Source organism: Scyliorhinus canicula, chromosome 10 (assembly GCF_902713615.1).
Source record: "Scyliorhinus canicula chromosome 10, sScyCan1.1, whole genome shotgun sequence".
NCBI lineage: Eukaryota > Metazoa > Chordata > Chondrichthyes > Carcharhiniformes > Scyliorhinidae > Scyliorhinus > Scyliorhinus canicula.
The window spans coordinates 144,197,688-144,216,112 of NC_052155.1; the positions used below are offsets into that span (position 1 = coordinate 144,197,688).

General features: G+C 44.9%; 1 protein-coding gene across 4 annotated transcripts in view; it reads left to right on the forward strand.

Moving 5' to 3' along the window:
• The window catches only part of LOC119972695 (calcium/calmodulin-dependent 3',5'-cyclic nucleotide phosphodiesterase 1A-like), a 782,449-nt gene that overhangs the window by 463,214 nt on the left and 300,810 nt on the right, over window positions 1-18,425 (forward strand). For all 4 annotated transcript variants that reach the window (XM_038809816.1, XM_038809818.1, XM_038809817.1 and 1 more), the window contains one exon: window positions 13,343-13,443. In XM_038809816.1, coding sequence (XP_038665744.1) covers window positions 13,343-13,443 — 101 coding nt within the window. The remainder of the gene's footprint in view (window positions 1-13,342; window positions 13,444-18,425) is intronic.

Consider the following 18,425-nt stretch of genomic DNA (forward strand, 5'->3'; position numbering starts at 1 on the left):
GGAAAGTGAGGCTCGGAGCCCTCACTCACCTGCGAGGGACACACTCCAGGGAGTGGAGGATAAAGGAAGAGCGAGGCTCTGAGTCCTCACTCACCTGCGAGGGACACTCTACAGGGAGTGGAGGAAAAAGCGGGAGGCTAGGAGTCCTCACTCACCTGCGAGGGACACTCTACAGGGAGTGGAGGATTCAGGGAGCGCGAGGCTCCGAGTCTTCACTCACCTCCGAGGGACACTCTACAGGGAGTGGAGGATGAAGGGAGCGCGAGGCTCAGAGCCCTCACTCACCTGTGAGGGGCACTCTACAGGGAGTGGAGGATAAAGTGAGAGTGAGACTTGGAGCTCTCATCCACCTGTGAGGGGCACTCTACAGGGAGTGGAGGATAAAGGGAGAGCGAGACTTGGAGCTCTCATCCACCTGTGAGGGGCACTCTACAGGGAGTGGAGGATAAAGGGAGAGCGAGACTTGGAGCTCTCACCCACCTGCGAGGGACACTCAACAGGGAGTGGAGGATAAAGGGAGAGTGAAGCTCGGAGCCCTCACTCATCTGGAGTCAACTAAAGAGGATAAACCAGGCAAGTCCAATGGGCAGAGCAGACTGGGATATAATGCACATTAGGCTAAACTGCATTTATTTCAAAGCAAGTAGTCTGATGGGTAAGACTGATGAACTCAATAATGTTGATCAGCACATGAAATTATGACATTATTGCAATCATAAAAACTTGGTTGAAAGCAGGGAAGACCGGCAGCTGAATGTCCCAGTGTACAGAAGTTTCAGGCTTGATAGAGGGGGAGGCAAAAGAGGAGGTGGAGTTGCATTATTGATTAGGAAGAACATCACGGCAGTACTCAGGGATGAAATCTCAGTAGGTTCCTCAAATGAAGACATGTAGGTGGAACATAGTAACAAAAAGGGGGTGATCACATTGCTGGGAGTACATGTCGAAGAAATTATAAGTCAGCACTTCAAGTTTCCCCCAAAGGTCCTTTAATTAAACACGAAGCTCGTGGGGAGGTTGGCGAGACCACAGTCATTCCAAATGCCCCCGCTTTACAGAGGTAATGGCAGGCAATTTATATGATACAGGAAGCAATATCTCGGACAGAAAGCATTCTTTAGATGAGCAAGAGACAGAAAACCAAGCGGGCTTTGGGTTCCTTGCCTAAGAAAAATAATAATTGTATGCTGTCAGCAAAAAAATGTGCAGCTATATGCTTGTTTACATTGTATGACCTTCTGATTATTTCATGCAGAACTCTTGACCGAAATAAGGTTAAATATCCATCATGCTTTGCCAAGTGCCTATTTCCATGAAATATAGGCAAGCAGCTGGTTAAAATGAATACAGGGTATTAAGGCAACTAATCCACCAACTAAAGTTCCTTCTACAGTACAGGCCCCCAAACAGTCATGGAGAGATAGGAAGGCAGATATGTAGGCAAATCTCTAAGAAAAATCGGGTAATAATTTCAACTTCTCCAATATTATCTGGGATAGTCAAAGTGTGAAGGGCTCAGAGGGGGCGGAATTCTTAAAATGCATCCAGGAGAGTTTTTTATGCCAATACATAGAAAGTCCGACAAGGGAGGGGGTGGTGCTGGATATAGTTTTAGAGAATGAAGCAAGGCTTCAAGGATGATGTTTCAGTGGGGAAGCATGTTGGAAATAGTGTCCATAACTCAGTAGATTTTAAGGTAATTATGGAAAAGGACAAAAATAGATTGAAAACTAAGGTTGGGGAGGGACAATTTTAATAAAATAAGACAGGATCTATACAAAGTTAACTGGGAGAAGCTATTTGTAGGAAAAGCGGCTTCAGAGCAGTGAGATTCATTCAAAAAAGGAAATAAGAGTATGGGGCTAACATGTTCCCATGACAGTGTTGGGTGAGAACAGTAAGCTCAGAGAACTCTGGATATCAGGGGATATCCAGGATTGGATATTGAAAAAAAGGGAGGCTTATGGCAGACATTGAGGGCTCAAAACAGTGAAAGCTCGAGAGGAAGAGAAAGTGCAGGGGGTTACTGAAGAGAGAAATCAGGGGAGCGAAGAGGAACCTTGAAAAAGCACTGCCAGGTAAAATAAAGGAAAATCTGATGTTGCTTGATAAGTATAAACGAGGCATTGAACATAAAGGCAGGGAGGTTAAACTGGAGCTGGAAAAAATGATGATTAGGCCCCAGCTTGAGTACTGTGTGCAGTTCTGGTCACCACACCATAGACAGGAAGTGATTGCTCAAAGAGCAATGCAGCACAGGAACAGGCCCTTCGGCCCTTCAAGTCTTTACAGATCATAGAACATAGAACAGTACAGCACAGAACAGGCCCTTCGGCCCTCAATGTTGTGCCGAGCCATGATCACCCTACTCAAACCCACATATCCACCCTATACCCGTAACCCAACAACCCCCCCCCCCTTAACCTTACATTTTTATTAGGACACTACGGGCAATTTTAGCATGGCCAATCCACCTAACCCGCACATCTTTGGACTGTGGGAGGAAACCGGAGCACCCGGAGGAAACCCACGCACACAGGGGGAGGACGTGCAAACTCCACACAGACAGTGACCCAGCCGGGAATCGAACCTGGGACCCTGGAGCTGTGAAGCATTTATGCTAACCACCATGCTACCCTGCTGCCCCTATCTGGGGCGTGATCGTGATACCATCCTTGGCCAAAACTCTCAGCACTTCCTCATGCCATATCCTTCTATTCCAATCCTATCCATGTATTTGTCGAGATGCCTTTTGAATGCTGTTAATGTATCTGCTTCCACAATCTCCCCTGGCAACGCGTTCCGGCACTCACCACCCTCTGTGTAAAAAAACCTGCCTCGCATGTCTTCTCTAAACCTTGCCCCACAGACCTTAAATCTTTGCCCCCTGGTGACTGACCCCTCCACCGTGGGAAAGAGTGCCCGCCCATCAACTCTATCCATGCCCCTCATAATCTTATAGACTTCTATCAGGTCACCCCTCAACCTCAGCCTTCATTGAGGTCATTTGGTCCATCATTTGCAACAACCTTGCAAAAGAGCTCCCCACCCATTCCCCTACCCTATCCCCCTCACCCCACCTAACATCTTCGATACGAAGGAGCAATTTAACAAGGCCATCCACCGAACCTGCACATTTTTGGACCGTAGGAGGAAACCGGAGCACCAAGAGGAAACCCACGCAGACATGGGGACATGGGCAAACTCCACATAGAATTTTGTATGGTATAACTTCAGGAGAAGTACTTGCAGTGAATAGATGACTGGGGTTGGATCATGAAAATATGGGAAGTAATAGAAAGACATTGTAGATTAAGTTTGGTAACAGGAAACAAAATGTGTCTGACTTACTTTTTAATACTAAATAACTCCTCTATCAAAGCCAATGGCCGTGTAGTGTGGCTATGTTGATGTACACAGCGTAACAGTCCACAGGACTGCAGATCTCAAACAAATATTTAATATATATGTAAGAGCATAATGACCAATATTCACCAATAGTGAAGCTCTACCCTGACACCAAAGCCTTAAAAACTTGACCAATGCCATCTGCTGCTTCACCCCCACCTCTGCATAACCCAGAGAAGTCAATTGATGTGTTGGGTGCCTTCCTGCTTGAACCTTCCCCATGTCAGTTGGGCACCAGCTGAATCCCACTTTCTGCCTTGTCTGGACACAGATCCCACTGAGCTCTGAAATTTCTAGTTACAGATATTAATGGAATACTTCACAGAAGAAAGCATTTGCTCCAACAAAGGGACATAAACCCACAATTAGAGCTGAGACATTCAGGAGTGATGTCAGGAAGCACACCTTTATACAAAGGATAGTTGGATTTGGGAACTCTCTCCCTGAAGAACTACTGTGGCTGTCAATTGGAAATTTCAAAACTGATGTTGATATATTTTTGTCAGGAAAGGAGGATGGACCCAAAGCAAGTAAATGGAGTTAAGACATTGACCAGCATGATCTAATTGGACAGTCAAGCAAGGACCAGGGCCGAATGGCATGCTCTTGTTTTATTCCCTGTGAATGAGAACACTTTTTTGTTAACTATTCTTGGGATATGAGTGACATCGGCAAGGTTTAATTCATCGTTGGTCCCTACTTTCCTTAGAAGTGGTGGCAGTCACTGATGAAGCGTATACACTATCAGAGTACACACAGTAAAAATGTTCGCACAGTGGCATGGTGCACAATTTGTGTACAACAGTGTGCACACACTGACATGGTATACACTCTAACACTAAATACACACTGAATACACACTCAGAGCACACACTCTAACAGTGTACACACACTGACATATTACACACTCGGTAACAGTGTACACTCACAGACTTTATGCTCTAACACTACGCACACACTCCAACAGTGTACACACATTGAAATAGTATACACTTGGGTAGATATAGATGGGCATTTCTCAGACTGGAGACAAATTGAAAGTGGTATTCCCTAGGGCTCAGTGTTGGGACCCTTGCTTTTTCTAATTTATATAAATGATTTAGAAATGGGTGTTGAGAGCAAAATGTCTACATTTTCAGATGTTACTAAACTAGGGAGAATAGTGAATTGTGAGGGTGACGCCGAACGGCTTCAGAGGGACATTGACAAGTTGGTCAAATGGGCAGATAGCTGGCAGATTAACTTCAATGCAGTGAAATGTGAGGTAATGTATTTTGGTAGAAGAAACATGGGGAGACAATATAGGCTCAATGGTACAACTTTGAGGGAGTACAGGAGCAAAGGAACCTTGGGCTTCAAGTACATCATTCTCTGAAGGTGGCCAGGCAAGTTGAAATAGTTGTTCAGAAGGCTGATAGGATCCTTGGGTTTAGAAATAGAGACATAGAGTATAAGAACAGTGAAGTGATGCTGCACCTCTACAAATCATTGATCAGACCACATTTGGAGTATTGTGTTCAGTTCTGGGCACCTTATTTAATGTTTAAAAAGTTAAAGCCCTAGAGAGAGTGCGGAGGAGATTTACTGGAATGATATCAGGAATGAGGAATTTTAGGTACAAGGAAAGGTGAAGAAATTAAGCTTGTTCTCCTTGGAGCAGAGAATGTTAAGAGGTGACCTTATTGTGGTGTTCAAAATTATTAACAATTTTGACAGGGTAAAGAAGGATATTTTGTTACTACTCGTTGGTATGTCAGCGACTAGGGGTCACAATTTCAAGATGGTCAGCAAGAGAGCTCGGAGTTAGATGAGAAGAAACTTCTTTACTCAGAGGTATTGGGGTTTGGAATGGGCTACCTTGGAGAATGGTGGAGGTGGATTCCATAGGATGCTTCAAAAGAGTGCTGGATATATATTTGAAAGTGATTAATTTGTGTGGCTACAGAGATAGGGCTGGAGAATGGGACTAGCTGGGAGCTTTATTGGGAGCTGGTGCAGACACGATAGGCCGAATGGCCTCCCTCTGTGCTGTAAAAATAACACTAACTGTATACACATACTTCCATAGCACAGACTTAATAACAGTTTACACACACTGACATAGTATCTACTCTGGAACAACGTACACACTGACAGTACACACTAACAGTTCACACGCGCTGTAACAGTGTACCCATACTAACATAGCACACATGCTGTAACAGTGCATACACACGGCTATAGCACAGAATCTGTAAGTGTACACACACTTCCATTGTGCAGACTTAATAAGTGTACACGCACTGACATGGTACACACTCGATAACAGTGTACACACACTGACATGCACCAACACTGCACACCGAGAGCATACACACTAACAGTGTACACACACTGACATAGTACACCCACTGTGACAGTGTATGCACACTGCCATAGCCGAGTCTCTGTAATTGTGTAACAATGTACGGACAGTACACACTTTGTAACAGTGTACGTACATTGAAATAGCACACACTCTGTAACAGTATACACACAGTGACAGTATACATTCTCACATTATATGCACACTGATTGCACACACTTAAACAGTGTACATACACTGACCACGCTGACATAGTACACATTGGGTAACAATGTACACACACACTGTACACACTCTGTAACAGTGTATACAGATTGACATGGTTCACATTCTGTAACAGTGTGTACACACTGAGTCAACACTATAATTGTGGATAAAAGCAAATTACTGCAGATGCTGGAATCTGAAATGAAAGAGAAATGCTGGAAAACCTCAGCAAGTCTGGAAGCATCTGTAGAGAGAGAAAAGAGCTAATGTTTCGAGTCCGATGACTCGAAACGCTTTGACAAAGAGTCATCAGACTCGAAACGTCAGCTCTTTTCTCTCCCTACAGATGCTGCCAGACTTGCTGAGATTTTCCAGCATTTTCTCTTTCGACTCTATAACGGTGCATATACACACTGACATAGTATACTCTCTGTAACAGTGGATGCACAATGACATAGCACACACCCTGACAGTGTACACACACTGCCACAGCACAGACTCTAACTGTGTACGCACACTGACATAGTATACACTCGGTAACAGTGTACACACATATTCCGGCGCCTGTTCGGGGAGGCTGGTATGGGAATTGAACCGTGCTGCTGGCCTGCCCTCCGTCTGCTTTCAAAGCCAGCGATTTAGCCATGTGCTAAACCAGCCCCAGTGAATGAGCCCCTAATTTGTTATGGGCCAGGGTTTAGAGAACTCCAAAGTGTATCATGAATGTCACCTGACCCACAACTTTTAATAGATTGTGGTTTGGGGAGCACACGGCCCACTCTACAGGTGTGGTACAGCAGAAATGGAAAAGTATTTTTTAAAGCAAAACAATGTTTATTCTATGAACTCAAGTTTACCTTTTTAAAACATACAGTGAACATCTTGCAACCATCAATTTAAATATAACCCCTCCAAAGAATACAACACTAAGTAATCCTTAAGCTGTCCTTTTAACATCCATAAGACTTTAAAAAAACATTTAAACAGAAGCACATCAGGTTAAAGTCGGTACTGAGAGCAGTTATTAGTTTTAAATCACCAAAGGATCGATTTACAGTCTTTAGATTACAGAGAGAGGGACTCATACACCTTCTGGCTGCGACTGCAGCTATCCAGCTCTGAAAACGAACTAAAACACACCCTGCAGCAAACAGCCTGAAACAAAAGTTAAAGTTGACAGACTGCCCAGCTCCACCCACACTAGATAGAGAGGGAAAAGAGAGAGAAAGAAAGAGAGAGAAAATGGAAAGAGATTGAGAGGAAAGGGAAAAAGAGTTTGAACTTCGGAAAATGGCCATTATATAAGGTAAAGTTGGAAAGTCCAGTGAACAGTTGTGAAGTGGTAGAAGGAGTAATAGAGAAACTATATTGTCCAGGAATACAGTTTATCTTGGGTAATGATGTAGCTGGATCACAGTTGGGAGTGATACCTACTGTGGTTGATAAGCCAGTGGAAAATCAGACAACTGAAATGTTGAAAGACGAATATCCTGGGACTTTTCGGATTCTGGAGTGACAAGGCCACAAAGTCACAGGTTAAGACAAGAGGAGAAATCAAAGAGTGAAGATAAAGTTGAAGTTCAATTATCAGAAACGATTTTTGATCAGATGGTTGGAAAAGAACAAGATCAATCAGGTGGAGGATGAGGTGGATATTTTTAGTTCAGGAAAATTGGCGGAGCTACAATAGAAAGATATAGAAATAAAACGGATGTGTCAGAAAGCATACGGAGGAGGAATTTGAGTGTATATCAGAGTCTTATTAGCGTAAAAATGATGTCTTAATGAGAAAATGGAGCCCTTTACATATGCAGGCAGTTGAGAAGTGGGCAGAATGGTATTGCCGGTAGGGTATAAAAAGGAGGTGTTACGAGTAGCACATGAGGTACCAGGAGGAGGTCATTTGGGAGTTGGGAAAACTCAAGCTAAAATACAAAAACATTTTTATTGGCATGGATTACATAAAGATGTAGTTAAATTTTGCCGATCATGTCACACATGTCAAGTGATAGGGAATCCTCAAGCAGTGATAAAACCAGCGCCCTTGATACCCATTCCAGCATTTGAGGAACCTTTCACAAGGGTCTAAATTGATTGCATAGTCACGCTTCCTAAAACTAAGACTGGGAATCAATATCTTTTGACTATAATGGATGTGTCTATTAGGTTCCCAGAGGCCTTTCCAGTCTGCAATATTACTGCTCGAAAGATTGTAGAGGAGTTACTTAAATTCTTTACGAGATATGGACTACCCACAGAAATACAATCAGATCAAGGATCAAATTTTACCTCAAGGCAAAGAAGTTATGGATAGCTTAGGAATAAACAATTTAAATCAACTGCGTACCATCCAGAATCGCAGGGAGTGTTACAAAGGTGGCATCAGACTTCAACACAATGTTGAGTGCTTATTGTCAAGATTATCCAGAGGATTGGGATAAAGGAATTCCATTTGTACTGTTTGCAATTAGGGATGCACCTAATGAGTCAACCAAATACAGTCCTTTTGAACTAAATTTTGGCCATGAGGTAAGAGGACCACTTAAATTGATTAAGGAAAAATTGAGCAGTCGGAACTTACATGATTGGATTACGTGTCCAATTTTAGGGAACGATAAAGTAGAGCAGGGGGATTGGCTGAACAACATTTAAAGGTTGCACATGTGATGAAATGGGTAGCGGACAAGAAAGCAAAAGTTGGTAGTTTTGCCAGTGGAGGTAAAGTTTCAGTATTATTATTTAGTGGTAGGTGAAGCTTTAAAAGCAATGTTTTGCAGACCTTATCAGATTGAAAGGAAATTAAGTGAGGTGAATTATGTGGTAGGAACGCCAGACAAAAGGAAAACTCACCAAGTCTGTCATTTGAATATGCTTAAAATTGACTTTGAAAGGGAAGGAGAGCAAAAGGAGGAGGTTTTAATGATTCTCAGTCAAAGTCAAGAACCAATTCTAGATGACTTTGAACTTGACATCCCTCAAATTAAATTGGAAAATGAGGAAGTTCTTAAAAATTGGGATAAATTGTTGAGTTACCTTCCAGAGAAAAAACAAACTGACCTGAAAAAGTTATTGATATCCAAGTTTGTGGAGATAGGTTGGGAAGTACTAAAATGGCGATACATGATGTAGATGTCGGAAATGATGTTCCAATTAAACAACATCCATATCGACGTAACCCTTTAAAATTGGCACAGGTTAACAAAGAAATTTAAAGTATGCTTAAAAATGGTATAATTGAAGTGGGTTGTAGCCAGTGGAGCTCACCCATAGTGATTGTACCAAAACCGGACGGTACCAAACGGTTGTGTGTGGACTATAGAAAGGTTAATGCAGTTACAAGAACGACTCTTAACCTATCCCACGTTTGGAGGATTGCATTGAGAAAGTGGGACAATTAGCTTTTATTTCCAATCTGGATTTACTTAAAGGTTACTGGCAGGTACCTTTATTCGAAAGGGCGAAGGAGATTTCAGCTTTTGTGTCTCCAGATGGTATATACCAATTCAAAGTTATGCCATTTGGCATGGAAAACGCCCCAGTCACATTTCAACGGTTAACTAACAAAGTTGTTTCAGGATTAGCCAATTGTGCGATATACACCGACGATCTGGTAATTTTTAGCCAGACATGGAAAGAAGGATCTGATGGAGTTTATTCGAGTAATTCGATCAACTTCAGGAGGCGGATTTGGTGGTAAACCTAGCTAAAAGTGAATTTGAAAAGATAAGTCACTTTCCTTGGCCATACAATCGGACTGCGTCGAATGGTCCCATGGGATGTGAAAACAAAGGTTATTGGGGAGTTTCCAATACCCTTGATATGAAGGGAAATATTTCTTGGCATGAGTTGATTTTATCGAACATTTGTGCCACATGTTTGCAGCGTGGTTGCTCCACTAACGGACTTGCTGAAGGAACATCACGAATTTCTGTGGACAGCGGAGTGTCAAAAGGCATTTGACTGCCTGATGGCTGTCTTCACCAACGCTCCTGGGTTGGAGAATTACAACGGGCTCTGTGATTGGATTGAACTAAAGGGCGCGATTCTCTGCAACGGCCGATGCCGGTGTGAAACCCGGAGGGTTTCGCGACGGCGTCGGAGGCCGCTCCTCGCCTCCTATTCCCCCCCCCCCCTGGGGGGGCTAGGAGCGGCGTTGCGGGGAACTTGGCCGCCGAACCTTGATGCTTGCGTCCAGGCGGCGCGCTGATAATGACGCGGCCGGCGTCGCCTAAGTGACGTCAGCCGCGTATGCGCAGGTTGGCCGGCGCCAACCTGCGCATGTGTGGTTGCCGTCTTCCCCTCTGCTGCCCCGCAAGACTTGCGGGGCGCCGGAGGGGAAAGAGTGCGTCTCTTAGAGACGGTGGCCTAACGATCGGTGGGCACCAATCGCGGGCCCAAGTACGGCCGTGGTGCTCGATCCCCTCTCCGCCCCCCCACAGGCCCCAAACTTACCTTTCGCGCAATTCTCCCACCCGGCCTGGGGAGCGAAGAATCACACCCAAAGTATCTGACCATAAAGAGAAATGCCGAGGCATAGAGAACTGGATGGATTGTGCAGAGACTTTCTTGTCCACAGAGACTGTCAATCAAGAGTGATTCCAGTTGGATGAAGAAGAACTAAAATGGACTGTGTTATTAGAACAGTTTAGAACAGTACAGCACAGAACAGGCCCTTCGGCCCTCGATGTTGTGCCGAACAATGATCACCCTATTTAAACCCACGTAACCCGTATCCCAACAATCCCCCCATTAACCTTACACTACGGGCAATTTAGCATGGCCAATCCACCTAACCCGCACATCTTTGGACTGTGGGAGGAAACCGGAGCACCCAGAGGAAACCCACGCACACACGGGGAGGTCGTGCAGACTCCACACAGACAGTGACCCAGCCGGGAATGGAACCTGGGACCCTGGAGCTGTGAAGCATTGATGCTAACCACCATGCTACCGTGAGGCAACTATTATCAATGTTTGCGTGTTTTGTTTTGTTTAAAAAAAACATTCACTGTCAATATTTCTTAAAGAAAAGTGAAAAGGTGAAAAATGAAACCATCTTAACTTTGATGGTTAATTTTTCTCTTGGGGGGAGGTGTCAGGTGGATGTACCTTTAAAAAAAATGGATGTTTATCAAATAGCTGCAGTGATGTCAGTGTATGGGTGGAGCTGGGCTGTCTGTGTCTTACTTTCATTTTGAGCTGGGAGCTGCAGTGTGCCTTAGTTTCGCTTTCAGTTGGAGAGCTGCATTCAAACCAAGCAAATGTGAATTTATCTCTCTCCAAACTAAAGAATGTCTCCAGATCACTTGATGACTTCAAAGTGATACCTGTTTCTGGAGAGAATTAAAACCTACTGTCTTTGTTTAAAAAGTGTTTAACTTATGGATGTTGCAAGGAAAGTTATTAAGGATTACTTATAGAGTATTGTATCTGTGGGGTTACGTGTGTGGTCGTTGATAAACTGTTTACTGTGTGTTTATAAAATGTTAACTGGATTCATTGAATAACATTGTTTTTGTTTAAAAATACTTTTAGTTCTCTGTTGCATCACACCTGTAAACTAGGCCCTTGTGCTCCCCATAACCAAAATCTGCTAAACATGGTGGGTAGATGAACTCCATGATATACTTTGGCGTTTTCTAAACCCTGGCCTATAACACAAATCTTCCCTCCTTTTATAACTGATTCCCCTTGAAATACATGAAAACTTTTCATTTCTCTTCCTTGTCACTTATAGCACATTTCGTGATTCATTTATCAGGAAACCCACATCCTTCCAGAGTTTTACAATGTCTCTCCATTTCAATAATATACTGTTTTGTACTTGCCAAAATGGACACATTCATATTTCCCATATCTTGCATCTGCCAATACTTTTCCCACTCACTTCGCCATCTATCCCTTTACAGATATTGGGTGGAATTCTCCGTTCCCGACGACTGAGTGCCGGTACCAATGGAGAATCCACGGGTGATTTACAATGGGCAAATCGGTGCAAACCCCTCACCGATTCTGGCACCAGTGAGGGGTTAGCACCGGCGCTGCATGGAACATCCGCGGATCGAGCGGAAAACGGCCGGAGAATCGCCGGGTCCCGCTGCGCAGGCCCGATGAGCAGCACCGGTCGCGCCAGAAAACATGGCAACGGCCATACTGGAACCCTAACCCGCCCACCCTCAACTACTCCACCCAGCCCTAGCAGTAGTCCCCTGGCCAGCGGCATGGATCCAGGATGAGCGTGGCAACGCTGGACACTGTCCGCAGCCGGCACGCCAGGTTGCCGACCCCTGGGACCACACGTGGCCCGTGCCGTCAGGAACTTGGCCCATCGGGTGTAGCGTATCGCGGGTGGGCCGGCTGATGACGCGTCAATGACGTCACAACTGCACGTGGCTTGCATCCCGATCACGTCGATTTGGAGGGGACGGAGCATCGCGATCCGGCGTCAAACCAGTGCCTGTCGAATCTTACATCAGATCCCGATTTCCGTGTCGGGCTATGAAGAAACCTGCCGAGTGTACCACCTCTTGCCAATTTACTCTCCTACCCATCCTGATGCAGTTAGTAAATGTAGCTACCACACGTTTGGTCCTTTCATCCAAATCATTGAGAAAAATAGTAAATAGTTGAACCCCCAGCACTGATCACTGTGGAATTCCACTTGTTACATCTTGCCAACACAAAATTGATCCATTTATGCCTCCTTACTGTTAGCTAACCAATCCTTTATCCATGCTAATAGGTTACCCCTACACCATGAGCTTGTATTTTGTATAGAAACCCATGGATGTGGCATCTTATCAAATACCTTTTGTAAATACCAGAGAGCAGAGTGTGGAGGGACACTATTGAAAAGAGTGTGAAGAGAGAGAGCAGATGGACATCATTGATAAAGTGTGAAGAGAGAGCGCGGAGCAACACCATTGAAGAGTGTGAAGAGAGAATGAGCAGATGGATGCCATTGGAAAGAGTGTGGAAAGATAGCACGGAGCAACACCATTGAAAAGAGTGTGAAGAGAGAAAGAGCAGCTGAATGCCATGGAAAAGAGTGTGAAGAGACAGAGCAGATGGATGCCATTGAAATGAGTGTGAAGAGAAAGAGAGCAGATGGATGCCATTGAAAAGAACTGCACGGCATGCATGCAAATAGTATTAAATTACTGTGACGATGGCTGAACCAACACTTCCCTGTGTAAAAATATTTAAACTGCAGTTCCCCAGATTATAATATGTGCCCTAATATTGTTATTAGTGCTGCAGGAGGGCAATATTATTAAAGTGCCCTATGCATTGTTGCACCATGCTCTGAATCAGCGGGTGAACATTCTGATTGAATGAATATGAACATCTCATTATCTGTTTTCCATCTGATTGGTTTTGTAGCACTGGATGACAGAACTGGAAATCTTCGCCATATTATTTGCAGCTGCTATTCATGACTATGAACACACGGGGACTACAAATAATTTCCACATTCAGTCCAGGTAACATCGATATTAATGGTTTAATTTATTCTGCAGAAAAGCTGTCTGCAGTCTGTTTCCTTGGCAATTCAGTTAATATTGAGAAGCTTCTTTGGAATTCTCACTGTTGATGCCTGGTTCATTCATTTTATGTTTCAGAATGAAATGAGTCTATATTGACATGCAATTTATCCCCCCCACCCCCTCCAGCCTCCTTTACCACCACTGGCCTGTAAAATCCAACCCCATTCATTCATGGGGTGCCGTGAAACTAACTTCAATAAATCGGGCCATTTGAAATCTGGCATTTGAAAAGGTTACCATGAAAATCTCCAACCGTTTTGTTAATATCCTTCAGGGAAAAGAAGCTGCCTCCCCTACTGGGTCTGGCTTACACATGACACGTGGCAATCGCACTTTCAAGTGGCCCAGCAAGCTGTTCAGTTGTGTAAACCGTTGTTGCCCGTACAAGAATAGCAGAGGAACAAGGAGATGGCCTTCCACCTCCATATTTGGATGGGCACTAAATTACATGTTTTCTGGTATCAGCTATATCCTAAAAAGAAATAAAAAGTTGATTTGTTTATACTGTAGAATTCACTCGACTTTACTTAAAGCTTCTACAGTACTGACTCTTTAAACAGTGCTTCATTTACTCCTTTCACACATTACACCCACACATAGCTGGGTGTAAGATAAACCTTCATTCAAGATTAATAGTGGGCAGAATGTATCCACTAATGAGACCTTAAATATTTTATTTAAGCACACCATCTTCTATTCTCTTATGTGACATTGTTTCCATTGAATACTAAAATGCCACACACAGTGTAAAGTGGTAAAGATGAATAATTCACTTTGTTGCTGTTCTCATTTTCTTCTCCCAACCACAGTTTAAAGCATCCTCCCAGCTGGCTGTGTACTGCAACTATGGACATTTGGGGAGCGGAGACATTCAGACCTGCAAGGGACACCTCTGGAGACAGAAAGGGGAATAAGAAAAGTGATAGGGTGGTGCTGTGACATAATGGTTCGCACTGTTGTCCCACAACGCCAGGGACCCGAGTTTGATTCCGGCCCTGGGTGACTGTGTATCTCCCCGTATCTGCGCATGTTTCCTCCAAGTGCTCCGAGTTTCCTCCTGCAGTTCAAAGATGTGCAGCTCAGGTGGATTGGCCATGATCAATGGGGTTACGGGGATAAGGCGGGGATGTGGGCCTAGGTAGAGTGCTCGTTCGGATGGTCAATGCACAATCGATGGGCCGATTGGCCTCCTTCTATGGATTCTCTATATAGGCAGAGCAATCGAGGGCCAGAATCAAATAGGGCCATGGTGAAAAATGATGCGAACAGGACAAGGAATGTTAAAGAGATAAGTCTTAAGGCTTTGTGCCGTAATGCATGGAGCAGTTGCAATAAAGTGAATTAATCGCACAAATTGATACAAGTGGTTATGATATAGTCGGGATTACGAAGACACGGCTGCAGGGTGACCAGGATGGGAATTGAATATCCAAGTGTATTCCGTATTTAGGAAGAACAGACAAAAAGGAAAAGGCAGTGCATTGCTGATTAAAGAGGAAATTAACACAATAGTGAGGAAAGATAACAGTTCCGACAGTGTGAAATCTGTATGGGTAGAGCTGAGAAACACCAAGGAGCAAAAAACTTTAGTGGGGTTGTATATAGACCCCAAACTGGAGTGTTGATGTTGGGAATGGCATTAAACAGGTAATAAAAGAAGCATGTGCTCAAGGAACATATGTAATAATAAATGTAAAATAGGAAAGGTGGCCAAATTATTGCTTGCAAAGGAAATTAGAGATGGTATTGGATTCAAGGAAGAGGCATACAGATTGGCCAGAAAAAGCAGCAGAGGATTGGGAGCAGTTTAGAATTCAGCAAAGGAGACAAAGGGATTGATTAAGAGGAGGGAAATAACAGTAATTTTGCAGGGATTATAAAAACTGATTGTAAAAGTTTCTACAGGTATATGAAGAGAAGAAACACTGGTAAAGTGTTATGATAGGTGTCATAATATGCTCCCATGCACATCATGAGGTAAAAGCAGGCCGTGATAGACACCCAGGTGAGCCAATCAATATACAGAACAGAACACGACCAATCACAAGGCAGGCCACCAGAGGGGGACTATCACTATAGCTATCACTATAGTGATAGTCAGGGTGTACAAATCCTTCAACACCTCCAACACGTGGATCAGAGCTAGCCTGGTCTAGATAGTTAGCTTTAGTTTACTTAGGGTAGTAGAGAGTCAACCCACAGGCAGCTGTGTGTTTCGTTACCAGAGTTCAATAAATCTTATATTGAACCAACGCCTTCGTTTGGTGTATACTTGATCAGTTAATTGCATCGTGTGCAATCCGTGTTACCTCAGGGTGAACAACACGACAATAGGGAGATATTAGGATCTTGGATCCAGAAATCCACCACCCTCTGTGTAAAACCTGCCTCACACATCTCCTCTAAACCTTGCCGCACAGACCTTGGTGGTCATCCTTAACGATTCTACAGACTCTGGAACAGTTCCTATAAATTGAAAGGTGCCAGACATCAGAGTACTCACCCCCTACTAGGAACGGGCCTTGGAGGTTGCTGGGGTGACAAAGAACAGAGTGGGCACTGACGTTGAGCCTGCACCGCAGAAGTGAGGATTCACCGGCCCCCACGAAGATGACCTGTCAAACGCGAGTTGTTCATGCCAGAGATAATGATCCTCTCCTCCTTCTGACTTCATGCCCATTCTCCCACAGGATCTCCATCTGATTGTGCTGGTCCATCTGGGGTCCAAGGGTGCCACACCCTGCCTCCCAAGTGCCCAAGGGAACATCCTGGGGGATAGTTCCGAGGATGCCACCATCAAGGCATCATAGCAGTTTGCCCCACCCATCCTCCACCAGCGCAGAGACACAAACCTCAGGTGGATGAAAGTAGTGGACAGGATTCTGGGGCACAATCTGGTGAGCAACACACAGTTGCTGATGCAAATCAGGGGGCCTCACGGTAGCATGGTGGTTAGCATCAATGCTTCACAGCTCCAGGGTCCCAGGTTCAATTCCCAGCTGGGTCACTGTCTGTGTGGAGTCTGCACATCCTCCCCGTGTGCGCGTGGGTTTCCTCCGGGTGCTCCGGTTTCCTCCCACAGTCCAAAGATGTGCGGGTTAGGTGGATTGGCCATGCTAAATTGCCCGTAGTGTAAGGTTAATGGGGGGTTTGTTGGGTTACGGGTATACGGTTTAAGTGGGGTGATCATTGTTCGGCACAACATTGAGGGCTGAAGGGCCTGTTCTGTGCTGTACTGTTCTATGTTCTATGTTCTAGGTGGAGGCAGGAACCACTACGGGGATAGCAGTTGGAAGTCTGATTGGACCCCAGGATCCAGCTGGATTCCAGTCTGATGCCAAGCCTCTGGACAAGGTTATCCCGTAGCTGATGCAGATGCTAGGGTGCGGCGATGAGATTCAGAGGGGGATGCCAGTGACACACCAGCGTGTCCATAGCCGATTGGAGGAGTCCAAAAGGCTTTGGACGCAGGAGATGGCAGTAGCAGTGCGTAGCACCGAGGCCAACATGCTCAGGTGGCAACCTCAGTGGAAAGCCTGGAACATAACATGAACACCATGTGTGGTGGTGCCAGTCAGTGACGGCCATGGCTGAGCACCTTGTCAGCATGCCCGAGTTACTTGGGGACGTGTCCCTGATGCAGGTGGACCTTTCTGAGATGCAGCAAAGCATACCCCAGTCTTAGGTGGGCATTGCCGAGGTGCTGCAGAGCATGTCCCCTTCGCTGAGGAACATGTCCAAGACACAGGTGGATATTGGTGAGGCACTCAGTGCATGACCCGGTAATTATAATAATAATCTTTATTAGTGTCACAAGTAGGCTTACATTAACACTGTAATGAAGTTACTGTGAAGATCCCCCAGTAACCACACTCCGGCACCTGTGCGGGTACACTGAGGGAGAATTCAGAATGTTCAATTCACCTAACAAGCACGTCTTTCAGAACTAGTGGCATTGTAGTCCCTGTGTACAGGATGTTGAGAGTAGTGAGGTCAGGGATAGGGTTAAAAGTTTGAAAGAGGGCACCGGCAAGCAGGACGCTGGTTTGAAGTGTGTCTACTTCAACGCCAGGAGCATCCGGAATAAGGTGGGTGAGCTTGCAGCATGGGATGGTACCTGGGATCTCGATGTTGTGGCGATTTCGGAGACATGGGTAGAGCAGGGACAGGAATGGTTGTTGCAGGTTCCAGGATTTAGATGTTTCTGTAAGAACGGAGAAGATGGTAAAAGAGGTGGGGGTGTGGCATTGTTAATCAAGGAAAGTATTACGGCGGTAGAAAGGACGCTTGAGGACTCGTCTACTGAGGCAGTATGGGCCGAGGTTAGGAACAGTAGAGGAGAGGTCACCCTGTTGGGAGTTGTCTATAGACCTCCGAATAGTCCCAGAGATGTCGAGGAAAGGATTGCAAAGATGATTCTTGACAGGAGCGAGAGTAACAGGGTAGTTGTTATGGGGGACTTTAACTTCCAAATATTGACTGGAAATACTATAGTTCGAGTACTATAGATGGGTCAGTTTTTGTGCAGTGTGTGCAGGAGGGTTTTCTGACACAGTATGTAGACAGACCAACAAGGGGCGAGGCCACATTGGATTTGGTACTGGGTAATGAACCCAGCCAGGTGTTAGATTTAGATGTAGGTGAGCACTTTGGTGATAGTGATCACAACTCGGTTATGTTTACTTTAGCAATGGGCAGGGATAGGTATATACCGCAAGGCAAGAATTATAGCTGGGGGAAAGGCAATTATGATGCTATTCGGCAAGATTTAGGAGGTATAGGATGGGGAAGGAAACTGCAGGGGATGGGTACAATCGAAATGTGGAGCTTTTTCAAGGAACAGCTACTGCGTGTCCTTGATAAGTATGTACCTGTCAGGCAGGGAGGAAGTTGTCGAGCAAGGGAGCCGTGGTTTACTA